This window comes from Pseudoliparis swirei, chromosome 13, assembly GCF_029220125.1.
Source record: "Pseudoliparis swirei isolate HS2019 ecotype Mariana Trench chromosome 13, NWPU_hadal_v1, whole genome shotgun sequence".
Taxonomy (NCBI): domain Eukaryota; kingdom Metazoa; phylum Chordata; class Actinopteri; order Perciformes; family Liparidae; genus Pseudoliparis; species Pseudoliparis swirei.
Window position 1 is genome coordinate 9,758,789 of NC_079400.1, and position 14,962 is coordinate 9,773,750.

The 14,962-nt window shown below is 40.7% G+C and overlaps 2 protein-coding genes and 1 non-coding gene across 3 annotated transcripts; 2 read left to right on the plus strand and 1 right to left on the minus strand.

Annotated features, from left to right (window-relative positions):
- Window positions 1-1,326: 1,326 nt before the first annotated feature.
- LOC130204026 (kelch domain-containing protein 1) lies at window positions 1,327-7,160 on the plus strand. The gene is made up of 13 exons (XM_056430510.1): window positions 1,327-1,530; window positions 2,529-2,599; window positions 2,876-2,987; window positions 3,693-3,814; window positions 4,066-4,156; window positions 4,266-4,364; window positions 4,489-4,563; window positions 4,755-4,813; window positions 4,905-5,017; window positions 5,345-5,417; window positions 5,503-5,587; window positions 6,116-6,195; window positions 6,785-7,160. Exons 1-13 carry the CDS (start codon window positions 1,429-1,431, stop codon window positions 6,918-6,920), a joined length of 1,218 nt encoding a protein of 405 aa, XP_056286485.1. The 5' UTR covers window positions 1,327-1,428; the 3' UTR covers window positions 6,921-7,160.
- Window positions 7,161-7,458: 298 nt separating this feature from the next.
- Window positions 7,459-13,625, minus strand: LOC130204027 (LIM and SH3 domain protein 1-like). The gene is made up of 7 exons (XM_056430511.1): window positions 13,361-13,625; window positions 11,080-11,174; window positions 10,881-10,965; window positions 9,445-9,552; window positions 8,434-8,503; window positions 8,260-8,348; window positions 7,459-8,170 (listed from the first exon to the last, which is right to left on the minus strand). The coding sequence occupies exons 1-7, from the start codon at window positions 13,427-13,429 to the stop codon at window positions 7,997-7,999; spliced, it is 690 nt and encodes a 229-aa protein (XP_056286486.1). The 5' UTR covers window positions 13,430-13,625; the 3' UTR covers window positions 7,459-7,996.
- A 398-nt stretch (window positions 13,626-14,023) lies between these two features.
- trnac-gca (transfer RNA cysteine (anticodon GCA)) lies at window positions 14,024-14,095 on the plus strand. The gene has a single exon. It is a non-coding gene; the product is annotated as a tRNA-Cys (tRNA).
- Window positions 14,096-14,962: the final 867 nt, after the last annotated feature.

Below are 14,962 nucleotides of genomic sequence, written 5' to 3' on the forward strand. Positions count from 1 at the left end.
GATTCTCGTTAACGTGATATCTCAGCAAAACCGTTGACATTCATAGTCACGCTAAAAAGAAAGTTCTCTTAAATCGGAGTAAATTTATTTTGTTTTTTAAGGAAAGGGAAGTTAAAAACACTATTTTTATTTGTATATGTATATATATATATAATTTATATAGTGTAATTATATTTATATATATATATGTTTATATGTGTATGTATATATGTGTGTATGTATATATACATGTATATACACACATACATAGATATAATATATATAACATATATATATAAATATAATATATACACGCTAAAATAAAAGTTTTCTTTTAAATCTGAGAATCTATTTTGTTTAAGGAAAGGAAAGTTAAAAACACTATATTTATATGGGTATATATATATTTTATATAGTGTAATTATATTTGTGTATATACATATATAGTTTATATAAATATAATATATACACGCTAAAATAAAAGTATTTTCTCTTAAATCTGAGAAAATCCATTTTGTTTACGGAAAGGGAAGTTAAAAACTACATTTATATTTATATGTATATATATATTTTATATAGTGTAATTATATTTATATATATGTTTATATATATTATATTTATGTGTGTATATATATATATATACATATTCCTTCTTGGTTCAGCTCAAATCAACTTGAGCTGAATTGAAGAATATGTGTAAGCACGAGAAGGACTGTGGATGTTGTCCTCCAATCACTTACATTTAACATCAGAACAAAATAATCCATGAGAACAATTACTCTGATAATATTTTTTCCAGCATGTGAGTGTTGTTTTTAAAAGATGTAAACTAACCCTTAGTTTACATATTTTGTAGAACACCTGTGATTTTCCAGTTATGACAAGTGACCGTGCTGTAAAAAATAAAGAAAGAAGAAGACCTATTGTTGAGGAACAGGCTGAACGTTTAGCAAAGCACAGGTGCAATTAATCTCAGTGATTAGCCACTAAACCCGCGCGCACAACGCCCAGGAAGTGCGTCACATAAACAGTATGCACTCTGTTAATTGAATCCATTACACTCTAGTTCAAAACGTGTTTTACTTTCAGTTCACATTGAGAATTGGAAATGGAAATGTGCATCAACTTAATCGTAAAGCAAACAACCAATAAACACAAAGTTGAATGCAACCCGAGAGGTGTTGAGTGAGTCCTTCAATGCGACGTGATTGATTTCGTGGTAAAAATAAACAGGCACAACCACAACAACAACAACAACAACAACAACAGGGATCACGTTGATGGGAGGAGTAAAATCCGGATAGCATGCAAGCTCGAAAAACACGTCCCCCAATCCAGTCTGCTTCCTCTCTGCGCCGCTGCTCCCCGAGTCAACTACTCTCCCGGTGACATTCTTCTTCCCCGTGAATCATTTCAGTTGTTTTTATTTGAGGCGGCGAGTTCACCGGGATGGCTGCCGCCGAGAGAACCGCCGCGGTGAGCCGGCTGGAGAGGAGCAGCCACACGGCGTTCATAGCGGACAGCACGCTGTACGTGTGGGGAGGTTACCAGGTAGGAGACGTCGGTGTACCTGAGCAGGTATATAACTGCATGCATTCATTTTGTAAGTCTCCATTACCCGATGCATGTGTTTGTAAGTGTGTGTTACATGTGTTTGTAATGTTCATTTAATGTTCTTTTAACAACCTGCTGCTAGTTACAATTTAAGAAAAAATATAAAGGAATATTCCAGGAGCGCAAAATGTAGGGTCCCACCTGGCCTTCAGCCAATAATACAATGACATTCATTCAGATACATTAACTAACCAGGAATAGACTCAAAAGAACCACGAATAATCATTAAATGACTACAAAGAGACTTGCAATGCATGAACTATACTCCAAAGAGACACAAAGGAACGAGCAGCAACCCAAAGAGGAATGTGTTCATCTCATTATCCACCCAGGCATTAAGTTATGATGACATACCTGTTTATTAGGTTCATCCAGCTGATGCAGTTTAATACAACCGGCTGTAATGCATCTATTTTATGAAGCCTGGCGATCGGTTTTAGAGATGTGATAAGTCAAATGTATTGCCACTGACTTGAGAGGTGTTTCTCACATTTTGTCCACCTTCTTATTGATGCTGTGCTTCACTTGTAACTGCAGCCTGCACTTCGCTTGTTTTTAACACCGTGTGAATTCAAACGGTAGGATCTGTTGCAGGACTATACATTTGTGGGTTTAGTGTACCTAATCTAATCTGAGTGTGCATAATAATAATGAATAATAAAGAGAAGGAAGACGTGCAGCAACGCTCTGGAGATCAACTTGATGGCAGCCGAGCTGGGCGTGTTTCCACAGACTACATTTCTCAGACCGTATCGCGTTGCATCCTCAGAGTGAACCTATAGTTCATTGTGCTTCACCATGAACACGAGCCATCGGAGGCAGATTGAGATGTTTGTGCTCGGACGTTTTTAGCCTCCGGCTTCTGGCTGTAATTCAGCAGATAAGAGGACAAGTGCAACACGTTTTCACACTGTTCCCTCTCCTCTTCCTCGCAGGTTGCCGGTGGAGAGGACATCTTGTTACCCACTGATGAAATATGGCTCTGTGATTTGGACAGTGGCTCATGGTAAGACGGGAAGAATGCAGTTTATGAGCTGATGTGAACCCTCGGCTCAGAGCCCGTTTGTGAGTTCACTGAAATCAAAAAGAAGAAGTTAGAAAAAGGAAGCGCGGTCAAAGGGACAATTTGTTGAATAGATGGCAAATGAAAAGAAAGTTACTGTGGATTTTAAATCAAAGCCAAGAGAGCTATTCATTCGCTGTTATTGCTATTTTGTGACATGTTCAAATACTTTTCTTTTAGCTCTCATTCAGTTTCTTTTTTGTTGTTGTTGTGTAACAGGGAGCGGAGGGAGATCTCCGGGGACGCCCCGCCGGCTGGCTTCTGTGGCGCTCACGTGAGCAGCACGCTCTACGTCTTTGCGGGATGCGAACCCGTCGGATACGCAAACGAGGTGACGTCCACGACCTCGCTGTGTGTGGAAAAAACCGCCAGTTGGAAATTGCTGAGCATCTGTTGTTCCATATTCGGTGCGCTTGGCATGATATTTTTCCAAAGTTCCCTAATTTGATACAAAGACGACAAGAAGCGACATTCAAAAGGTTTCATCTGTTAGGATGTGTCGGGTGTAATGAGGCCACAGGTGAAAGGAAACAGTGATGCGACTCGGAAATGTTCGCTCATTGGGTCAACATTTCAATTGGTAAAATTCTTTATGACCAAAGTAAAACTATTTCAAAACTTTTTGTTACTTTTTGTCATGTGCAGAACCACCTGTCTGCTTTTGTTCCTACATTTAAACACACCACTTCTGTTTGATTGTTTTAAAAATGTATTTAACCAGGAAGTCTCTGAACAGGCGTTATCTCTTTTGCAAGAGATTGGAGAGCCAGAAAGAAGAAATCATGACTGTTGCATTCTTCATAAAACTTGTTTTTATTGCCAGATAAGAAGTTAGTGTGTAGATCAAACCAGACTCTTGATCCTCTGGTCTGAAACAGGAGGGTTCATTATTGACCTTCTAGATGACCTTAATAATAAAAAGGGAGACAACTCGTAGACGGGATGAAGCCTCCAGAGAAACCTGAAGATCTTGTCTGCTCCTTTTTGGACGACATCTTCATCCGCTTGACTTTTGTGATTCCTCTTTAACTTGTAGATGTTCAGCGTTGACCTTTCAGAGGAGAGGTCAACGAGCTACTCGTGGAAGAAGGTGACCGACACCAAGGGGACGACGCAGTCGCCGCGAAACAAGCACTCGTGCTGGGTTCACCGAGACCGGTCAGTACCGCCCATTCATGTCAGAGCTTCTATGTGTGACTGAGGGTCATTTTATATTTAAAATCACAGGAGGAAATGCAGCTTTTAACACCTCCAAAAAGAGATTTAGCTGAGGGGTATTGTTTTGTATATCTGGAGAAAAGAGTTTATTTGTGTGTGTTTTTTAATACATTTTATTCTCTTTTTTTTGTAGTTTCTTAAATATGAATTAAATCAATATGTTGTCCTCTTTTTTGGGCGGGGGGGTGCAGATTAATCTTCTTTGGCGGATATGGATGTAAGACCATAGGGGAGGTACGAAACACGTCAACGTCAAACTTCGTTGTGGATGACATGTCTTGGGTAAATAGTGACTCCTTAAAAGAATAATGTATTGTACTTTTGTTTCTTTTTTAAGCATACCTTATCATCTCACTTGTCTGATATCATATTCCACTCTTGTGTGTTTTAGACAACAATTGGAAACGCATTATTTCGCTGCTGGGGCTGGAACAATGAAGTGTGTGTATTCAACACACACACGGCGACGTGGAGCGCGCCAGAGACTCAGGTGAGTGCAGCGTAGGCGCAGCATGTATTCCATCATTTCTTCTGCACTATATTCCATCCTACACACGTTTTAGACCACAATATGATGTGAACCGGGCTATGAATCTCGTTTTTGTTGCGTCCAGGGTCCTGCTCCCGCCCCCAGAGGCTGCCATGCCAGCGCCCTTCTGGGGAACAAAGGCTACATCTCCGGCGGCGTGGTAAGTTGGCGTGGCGTTTACACTGTCGTGGAAAAACCAAAATATGGCCACTAATACTGTATGTGTGTGCACAAAGGCAGATCTATAAAGAAATGTTTAAGAAATGTGTCTGCATACTTTTGGGCTTGTGTTGCCGGACCATGGCGACGCGTAGCGGCCTTTACTCTTAAAGAAACTATCTATGTTTGCAGGAGAAGGCCGAGTTGGACATGTTCTGCTTGGACCTTGAAACCTGGACCTGGACTCAGTTGTAAATTCTCCGACACTCTTTCAAATAAATAATTGTCTGCTTTTCTTTCCAAAAATGTCCTGACGCCTGTTGCGCTCTACTTCCCCACCAGTGACGTCTCCCCTTCCTGTTTGCCTCTGGGCCGCTCCATGTTCACCATGACGCCCACATCGGATCACGCGCTCTTCGTGTACGGCGGCCTCGGCACGGACGGAAAAACTCTCAGTGAGTCTCGGCCGTCGATCTCTAAAATGCTCCTGCATTTTAACTCTGCAGGCTCGCGCCTTCACAACAATAAAGCGGCAACGTAATTTTGCGTCTCTGTGGGTTGAGAGATATTAACTCTGGCCTTGTAACTGTCAAACAAACACGTTATCTGCATATAATAATCGTCTTAAGCCTTTTGTCTGTCCGGGACAAGTGTGCCCAAGGTTGAAGGATTTTTTAAAATTCAATGCAACTCTAAATCAACAAGTTAGTTTCCCCGAAACTCCCCACAGAGAAGCTCCCTGTGGTTTAATCAGCGTTTCCTCATTAACCTCTGTGTGCTAGATGACGCCTGGCAGTTTAACACGCTGAAGAGGGAGTGGAACAAGATGGCGAACCCTCACAAAGACAAGCCCAGGTAGGTTTTACTTTCCTGTTTTTTAAAGTGTAGCTCGTAGTGTTTTTGATAAATCGGGGTGCAACTGATCTTTTTGGTTCCTCAGAGTGTGTCACACGGCGTGTCTGGGACGTGACGACGACGTCGTCGTGTTCGGGGGCATCAGCAACATGTGCTTCCTCATGGACTCGGTATGTGATGACAACAACTTATCTTTATTTTCTTGTTTTGTCGATCAGCTTGCACTTTCATGGGGAAAGTATTTAGCAGGTAATGTTCCCAGCTTGAAGTTTTATGTGTAGGTCAACTTTTAGGTATTTTTTTATCAGCTATACTTTTTTAAACCCCTCATTCCTCCCTCAATATTGAATTAACCTATGTCCTTGTCAAGCAAACCAATTATAGCTCAGTGATTTAAGAGCAAGTGTTGCACAAAGAAAATGGTTCAATAGTTACCATACGATTTGTGTGGTACTTATTTCACAAAACAGAACTGGATAGAAACGTTGTGTATTATTTTATTATTTATTGCATTTGTCTATAAGAGCCAAACAGGACTTGATTATTGAAAACCCTTCAGTCTGCATCGGCCGATACGACCACCATGAAGCCATTTTTACTCAGTTGGCCCCCCAAAAACCCATTTTCAGCCTTTTTAAAAAGACAGAACATTTGAGATTTTCCAGTCATTCACATCTGTCTCCAAACCTCTTCATCAGGTGACTATTCTGAGGGCTCCGTCACAAAACCACTGCAGAGACGTGTTCGTGTTTCAGACCCAGCCGTACGCCCTCTTCAGGTATGTTTGTATGTGTGTGTGTGTGTGTGTGTGTCCTGTCGAGCAGGTCGTACGGCCACGCTCACATTAACGTGCTCCGTGTTTAGCAGGTGTAATGTTCACAGACTGTTTATAGTCGCTGTGATGGTTTGGCTACTGTGTTTTTCAAGTTTATCAAGTTCTCCATCTTGGCTGATTTTTTTTTCTTTCCCACACACAAAAAAACCCAAATGTGAACCTTATTTTGGCACTAGATGAAAAGGGAGGTTCTTCAATGTTGGGAGGATTTGGACTCTGGAGATCATGAATTTTCAGCCATTATGGCTAAAAGTGAACCGTTGGTCTCTTTGTCGGTCTGATGGCCCAGAATGAAAATATCACAACAGTTATAACTTGAGTTTCTTTTAAATGTGCTGCATACTTTTGTGATTTTCAGAGGGGTGTATCCTAGTTTTGTAAAACCTTCCTTCTTGGAAAATGGTTTTGTCTGTTTAGTGATGTAAATACATGTCATTAATGGGTTTGAAACGATCCATTTTAAAGCAGTCCAGAGGGACTGCCGCCTAAAATCCAGACTGGACCACCTTGTTTTATCCTCTTCTCTCTGCAGACTGTGTGAAGACCTCATAGGAAGAAACCCGGATCGGTTTGGGAAGCATCTGAGCTGGCTGCCATCAAAAGTACACACAAAAATCAACAAGCGAGTTGCCTTTTTCTCCGACACGAAGCCCGTTCTCACCGCTTGAAGAGGACCGTTTGTTTGTTTTTTGTTCTAAACTAGTAAATTATTACCAATCTGTTTTGTGTTTTATGTCTAATGATTAAAGAAAACCACCCTACAGTTTAGGTGTTTTAACTTGTCATTAATTTGTAACTTTAAGCTTTTTGCGTTATTTTAAAAAGACATTTTATACGTGGTAAAGTTTTACTCTCCATATTGATTTTGTAATGTGCAATCTGTTTTTGAATAAAGGTGATGTGTTTTATATTACTGTGGTGTTTTATTATTCATTATATAAAGTACTGGAGTGAAGTAAAATTTCTGATGTACTTAACTTAAGGATTTTCTTTTATTTCCTTGTATTTGTTTTTCTTCTCTATTACATTTTAGAGGCAAATATTGTTTTTGCTCCAAGGTATTTATTTAATACTTGAAGTTACATTTTGTGTTATTAATCTGCAATCAACAAATTATTATCTAATATTCTAGTTAAAATAAGACTGTTTCCCCCTGTGGAATTTCAAATTTACCCAGAAGTATATAAAGTAATGACAATTACAATGCAATGTTTAAGTGGTGAGCACACACACATATTTTAATATTATACATTAATTATTTCATCATTCTGAAAGTCACATATGTGCTGTGGAACAAAAGGATTGACGCAACATTATAATGTGTCTTGGAGAGAAATCTGTTTAATATTTCACTTTTAATCAAATCAGACTCAATTACTTTCTTGACATATCAAACGGAGTCACTTGGGTTTTAAAAACCCAAGTTAAGTCAAGTTATATAGAGGTGGTTGCTCAGAGAGAAAAGTACACAGTGATAATTATTGTGGGTTTATTTCACATTATTTATTCTGATTTATAAATGTAATCCCTCTGTGCTCCTCTCGAGGTTTTTACAAACTATTCAACCTTGAGTATTAGTGAAATGTCACTAATGTTTTCAATAAACACTTTTTTTCATTAATCTTATTTCTGACGACAAAAAGAGGATTCATTTTCAATTCATTTTTAAATGAGCGAAAGATGCTTTTGAGTAGAAGTCTGACTGTTAACGGCGACAATAGATGCAGATGGACCTCCTCGCGCCTCACAGGGCTCTGACGTAGTTGGCAGGCAGCATGCCCCGCTGCCCCGTGCGCTGGTTGACGCCGAACATCCACCCTTCGTCTATCTGCTCCACCTGAGTCAGCAGGTCGCCTTCCTGCAGGGACACTTCATCCGCTTCTGCTGCCGCGTAGCTGTACACCGCCTGGTAACGTCTCTGCGGAGACACGGAAGAGCGAGGAGGGGGCGGGGCTGTTATATGACAAGAGGGAGTGGTTTAGGTGTCCGTCTGTGTAGTAGCGTTACCTCTCCGCCAGGGGGCGCTACAGCAGCGGGGCGCGTTTGTCCGACCGGCTGCATGGACCTCTCAGGGTTGGATAGTTGTTCCTCACCGTCTACACGCACACGCGCGCACACACACGTTAATGAATGAATGCATCCGGTAACGGTTTGGAGGAGTCTCGTGAGGATGTTTCTCACCGTGTCTGTTCTCGGGAGGAGGCGCGTCGCTTCGGACCCTGCTCCTCTCGAACTCCTCGTGGTACTTGATCTGCACACACAGGCACGCGCGTGTTAAAGCGACATCACACCCCGACTGTTGACGGGAGGCAGCTCGCCATTTTAGGAGGTGGAGAAGGAGAGAGAGGGGGGGGGGGGGGGTCTTTCTGTATTAAGTTTTCAGATTTACTTTAAAGAAACAAGATCATTACATTTTCTTTAGAAACAAGAACACATATTTAATATGTCTACAGCAATCTTTATCATGGAATTTAAAACATGTATTTGTTTTCTTCGTGTGCACTATGACCTTCAATTATTTAGAAACTTAGTCTGGACTGGAGGAGTTAGGGAAAATATATATAAACAAATGAAAATATAGGAAGGAATGAAGAAAGATGGAGGAATGTATAGGGGGAGGAAGGAAAGGACAAGAAAGAGAGTAAAGGACAGAAGTAAGACAGAGAGGATGGGGGAGGAAAAAAAGAATGGAGGGATGGATCTACGCAAGGAAGGAAAGGGGGACAGAGGACAAACTGAAAGAGGGGAGGAATGGATATATGGAAGGAATGAAAGGGGGAAGAAAGAAAGGAGGGAGGAAGGATGGAAGGGAGAAAGGAAGGAAAGAGAGAGAGAAAAAGAAAGGAAAGACAGGAGGAGGGAAACTCCCGTTGGTGGAAAAATAAGTTATGTTTCCTTTTTCACATGCAGCTTATCACCCGTCATTCCTTTCTGCACCCAGAACTCTCAGGAGACAAAAAAAAGAAAAGGAAAGTGTGTATGTTTCACTGTGTGTGTGTGTGTGTGTGTGTGTGTGTGTGTGTGTGTGTGTGTGTGTGTGTGTGTGTGTGTGTGTGTGCAGAAAGCGGACGTTCCCTCTGTATCCACAGCTGAGAGACTTTGACCATGTAGGGCATCTGGACGAGGAGCGATGAAATGTGTCTCTGGCTCTCTGCTCGTTCTCCGATGGACGCTCTGTGTCGAGGACCTTACGTTACTGATCTGGTCCTGGGTCTTCTTCAGTCTCTGCATCTCCGGAGTGTCGACCACCACGCTGAAACCTTTCCCTTTGTTCTTCTCAAAGTCCCCCTTGTAAAGAGCCTGCAATGTACAGTTCACTGTCACGTCAGACAAATAGAAATACCAAAACAAATTTGCTCTCATACAGTCGTTACAGATGTTCTCTTGGTTTTTTGATTTAGCTGTCTTGATCTTTTTATCCATGTTTTCCACTGTTAGGGCTGACGGCAGGGGGCGGGGCTTAGCAAAGGGTCACGTTGAAGTGATGTCCACTTGCAACCTTATCGCTAAAGTAATCAATTAAACAGCTGTTTTCTCCACTAGGACTGTTCTAATTATAATATACTCAGAAGCTGGAAGAGGTAAAACTACACAAACAGAAGGAAATTAATTCAATCTGAAAAATGAACTCCACTTTTTCGGGTCTCCAGTCAGTCAGCAGCTATAGATCTGGACATTTCTGGCTCGTACATATAATATAAGGGAAATATTTTCTATAAAAGTGCATGCAGACATGCAGACACACATTTGTAATTTTATCAGGATTCGAGAAACTCTAGCGGGCTCTCAATGAGAGGGCCAGATGAGATATTCTGAGGTCGCACGCACACGTCCAACCAAATGTGATTCACAAATAAACATGAACACGCACATGCCGGGCTTTAAATGGCTACTTGTCAGATTTGCTTGTAAGTTTAGGACGCAAGGGGGGGGGAAACACTTTAAACAACATTAAACAAAGCTGGAATGTTTACTTGAAAGTAAATCTGAGATACACACACACACACAGAGTGAGTCATGTCCTTGCTATGAGGAATATGTGGTCTCAAGAAGAGAGCTCGACTGCCGAGACTTTTATGGTGATATGAACTGTTGCATGAGAGAGAGAGAGAGAGAGAGAGAGAGAGAGAGAGAGAGTCATGTCAAGACAGTAATGTTACAGGGTAGTTTAAACTGGTCTGCGTGGTTCAAGTGCTTGTTTTCTGACATTGAGTCACGGTCTCCATCTTTGGCGTCGATGTCAGAAAAGAAACTGCCACTCTTTTCTTTTCTCCCAGAGTGCACCTTGATACGGCATCAGAACATATAACAAACTGATGATGGGAGGTTTGAGCAGAAGAAGAAACGCGGCGCCTACGAGTGTCGAGCGACGGGAAGATGCCTCAAGTGGGATTCACGCTGCAGAGGAACCTCTTTAATTTCTCTGCGTGACTCGGAGGATTTAAGGTTTACGGTCTGACTCGAACGCTGTGATTACATCAGAGATTAAGAGCGGTGAGGCTGAGTTGAGCCGGGGCCGCAGGCGTCCAACGCCAGGTTGACGAAGTGAAGCGTGCATGCTCTCATTACAGAGAGAGAGAGAGAGAGAGGTACTGAATCAACCAGATTAGGTGGAGTATAGCTCTCACCTGGCTGTTGAGCATGGTCTGTTGTTTGAGACGCAGGTTCTCGGGCGTGTCGGCCACGATGGTGAAGGAGGTTTTGGGATAATGCCTGAATGACGAGAGGAGAACAACAATTACAAGACTTATGCACACGCACACTTGTACTCTTGAACTGTTGCGTGTGTGTGTGTGTGTGAGTGTGTGTGCGCGTGCGGACACTCACATGCTGCAGTAAGGTTTCTTCTCAAAGCCTTTGTAGGTCGTCATGCTCAGGGCCATCTTGCAAACCTCGCAGCTGAAACAACCTTTGTGCCAATACTGGAGAGAGTGAAGGGTTAAAGGGTCACTTTAAAAAAGTGTTTGGATATATGCATTTTTTTATCAGATAAAACACATCAAAAGGACTTGATTGTAACGTGCAGCTACAGAATGGGGACATCGGTTTCTCCTCTGGGCCCAACGAGTACCGATAAGAAACGTGCAACATTACCATTATTATATAATATAACTCCACATTACCGTAACCTGTTTAAATTATTGATTTGAATGGGTTGATTTTAAATTCCTTTATACATGAAATGTGCATGAAAACAAAATGTTCCCTCTGTGGCACCAATAGGAGGAAATCCGAAACACAGTGTTGATCATATAATATTTGCTTTGCTGTGTTTTTAGTTTTGTCTTATTGTTCAAAACACACTTTTCACACGCTGTCTGTCTGAATATACAGAGCCTCCCTGTCGCCTCTGATTGGCTTGGGAGAAAAGGGAAAGACGTATTGTCCCCTGAGGGGCCCAAAAGTGCTGCAGGCCAATGCTTAAACAAATAAAAATCACAGAAACAACATAAAACCATCAGAAATCAGACCGTTCTACATCGATTAGAGCGCTATGCCGTTTTCAAATATAAGCATCTGTTTATGGTCTTTCATTAAAAACGCCTCACTCATCCTCAATTTCTCGTGTCGTGGTCCAGATTCAAATGAGCGTGTGACTCAGGAAGGGGAGTTGAGTCTGATTAGCTTGTTGAATCACATGACCTGTGATCCAAGCAGCCCAATACAACTAACTGACTGACTGGGTCGTGTTTGTGGGTTTGTTGATGCTCCAGATCTCTGAAAAGGTGAGTTTTTTACGACATGTCCCCTTTAATGGGTTAACGAGCCCATCAACAAGATACACACGCACACACACACACATACACACACACACACGGTCTATGTGCTCCACCATCTTTCAACTTTTAGAGGTTTCTGGCTTATGATTTCTCTCCTCAGCTCCTTTTAGTGTGCGTTTTTAAATATATATATATATATATATATATATATATCCATCCATCCCGAGGCGTTCCCAGGTCAGCTGGGAGATGTAATCCCTCCAGCGTGTCCTGGGTCTTCCCCGGGGTCTCCTCCCAGTTGGACGTGCCTGGAAAACCTCTAAAGGGAGGCGTCAAGGAAGCGTCCGCATCAGATGTTATGAAAATCATAAACAGGATCGGTGATAAAGGGCAGAAAAGAATATATATATATATATATATGTAAATATGTATATATGTAGATATATATTTAAAAAGAAATATATATATATATACAGGATATATATATATATATATATATACTATATATATATATAACAAAAAGAAAAAATATATATACACAGTATATGCTGTATAAGTGTTTGTGTGTGTGTGTGTGTGTGTGTGTATGTGTGTGTTTTGCAAAGAGAGGAAATGTTTAAAGTTGAAGTCAGGTTGAATCTAGTTTAAATACAGTTTATATCAGTTTTATTCCTTTTTTAAGTCACCTTGATCCCGTTTACACTTCAGTTTAACTGTTTGATTATTCTGAAGTTGTAAACAATGTAAAAACACTCAAACGTCCTGTTTGTGTTGACATTTTGTGGGTTTTTGTTTAACTGACTCAATCGTTTTCTGGTGGTTGAAAGAAAAAGAAAGAAATTTACACTTTTATTGATCCCAGTGGGGAAATCCTTCTGCATTTGACCCGGCCTCCGTTGTTAAGCAGCAGCGGGCTGCAGTGTTCAGTGTCTTGCTCAAGGACACTTCGACATGCAATATGCTAATGCTATATCTTACATTAAAGACTTGTGATTGTTGACCATCTTAATGCTCTTTAAAATAGTTTGACAACTTTTTATTTTCTTCCTGGAGGCAAACTGCTCACTCCTAATGAAACAGCTAAACTAAATGTAATCACATATGATGTTTCAATAAAGATTAAGATGAAAATGTGTCTCCTCACAGGCAACAACGCAGTTAATAAAGTAGTTAAATGAGCTCCACCCGCACGAGCTTCAACATGAAAATAATAAACACATTATTAATGCACCATAATCCAAAAATGTACAATATTCCAAACTTTTACTCAAAACATCTGAGTACTTCTTACAACTACTTAAACAATATACAACGTATTATCAGACAGGATTAGATTACATCTCTGAAATTAAAGTGTTATTTTGTGAATGGATGGAGTTCGACCTTACCTTATCAAGGCAATTTATTTTTTCTGTGGGATAAACTGGTTTATTGCATCTTCCACAGGGCGGATTCATGTTGGCGCAGGAGTTCCTCACAAACAAACAAACAAACAAACAAACAACAAACTCACTAAGAAAAGAAAAGACAAAGAAATGAAAAAGGCTGTTCAGCAGTAAAGTGCAGGCTGTGGTGAGGAGCTGGAACACGAGTCGTCCTCCTCTTCTCCGCCTGTAGGCATTTCAAGTAATATACCGCAGCGAGGAGGAGTCACGTGCTTCATGGTGCCTTCAGGAACCGTGGGGAAAATGATACTTCAGTAGTTGTAGCTTGTTAAAAAGTAACCAGATGTTGCAACTTTAAACTACCGAGAATCCCAGTTGTATCAAAAGCTCCATGTTTATATTAAGATTTACTCGTGATGGGCAGATAAAGCCGTGGCCAGTTTTGCAAACAGTGACACCTGGTGGCTTGAAACACTCACTGCACACCTCCAAGACCAGAGTTTGAAGGCTGAAAGAAAATAGTTCTTCCATAAATCCACTCACACAGGGTCTGTGGATTATTTTTAGTCACCGGGTCGTGGTTTCTGGAAGAGATGACCTGGATCCAGACCTTTGATACCCGGATCTCCAGATACAAAAACCAAAAACTACTTCAGTCAATGCATCGGGGGTATAGCTCAGTGGTAGAGCATTTGACTGCAGATCAAGAGGTCCCCGGTTCAAATCCGGGTGCCCCCTCCATTTTACCTCTTTTTCTGTTGTTGGTTCTTCTTACGTTACGGAAACCGTTCACCGATCATATCTGTGATGTGAGTCGGTTCAACCGTTCACGGCAACAGACAGTGCTCGTTAAAGGTACATGCATGCAAGACCTGTCAAATGACAGTAGGCCTATTTACTAGTATTTCGAAACGTTCAAAATATATATATATTTCAAGTTTATATATATTTCACGTTCCAGACGGGTTAACGTTACTGTGACGTCATCAGTGTAATAACATCACTGTCTGTGTTAAACACCGTGGAGACACGCGTGTCTCAGGTTGCTGAGCTTCTGTTATGAAAGCCACTCATTTGTTGACATCTGGCGCAAAGCGTTACATGATTTTGGATCTGTCTGTGATTTGTCATCTGTGATCAATATGTGTTGACTTATTGTATTTGTATCGCTCCACCATGGGTCAGTGCTATGTATTTATTTATTTATCATCGATTCCTTATTATCTTCTTCTATAAATTCAGATTATATATAAAATAAAATAAAATTATAATAATTAAAAAGAAGGAACAAAATATGTATATAAATATATATAATATAATATATATAAGATAATTATAAATATGCTATTACACAATAAGAACATTACAATGTATACCAGTCAGGGCTGTTTACATGCATTCATTTGATGCATTATTACCTCACATTACCTCGTCATTGAGTTTATTGTTCATGCAAAAACAACGTTGATACTTCGTCAATATCTTTGTGTCACTTGTATGAGTGAGAGCTTTTAAAAGCTCCATCTTAGCATTAATATATTAAACAGTATGATGACACCGGACAGTGTCACATTTTACTTAATTGATTAGTTTATATTTTCCTTC

Excerpts from the sequence above, each read along its gene's own strand:
- LOC130204026 (XM_056430510.1), top strand. The coding sequence starts at position 1,429 with ATGGCTGCCGCCGAGAGAACCGCCGCGGTGAGCCGGCTGGAGAGGAGC. Across the intron at positions 1,531-2,528 it reads ACGTGTGGGGAGGTTACCAG|GTTGCCGGTGGAGAGGACAT; the intron begins GTAGGAGACGTC and ends TCTTCCTCGCAG. Across the intron at positions 5,418-5,502 it reads CCTCACAAAGACAAGCCCAG|AGTGTGTCACACGGCGTGTC; the intron begins GTAGGTTTTACT and ends TTGGTTCCTCAG.
- LOC130204027 (XM_056430511.1), bottom strand. The coding sequence starts at position 13,429 with ATGAATCCGCCCTGTGGAAGATGCAATAAACCAGTTTATCCCACAGAA. Across the intron at positions 10,966-11,079 it reads AAGAAACCTTACTGCAGCAT|GCATTATCCCAAAACCTCCT; the intron begins GTGAGTGTCCGC and ends CTCGTCATTCAG. Across the intron at positions 8,171-8,259 it reads TAGCGCCCCCTGGCGGAGAG|AGACGTTACCAGGCGGTGTA; the intron begins GTAACGCTACTA and ends GTGTCTCCGCAG.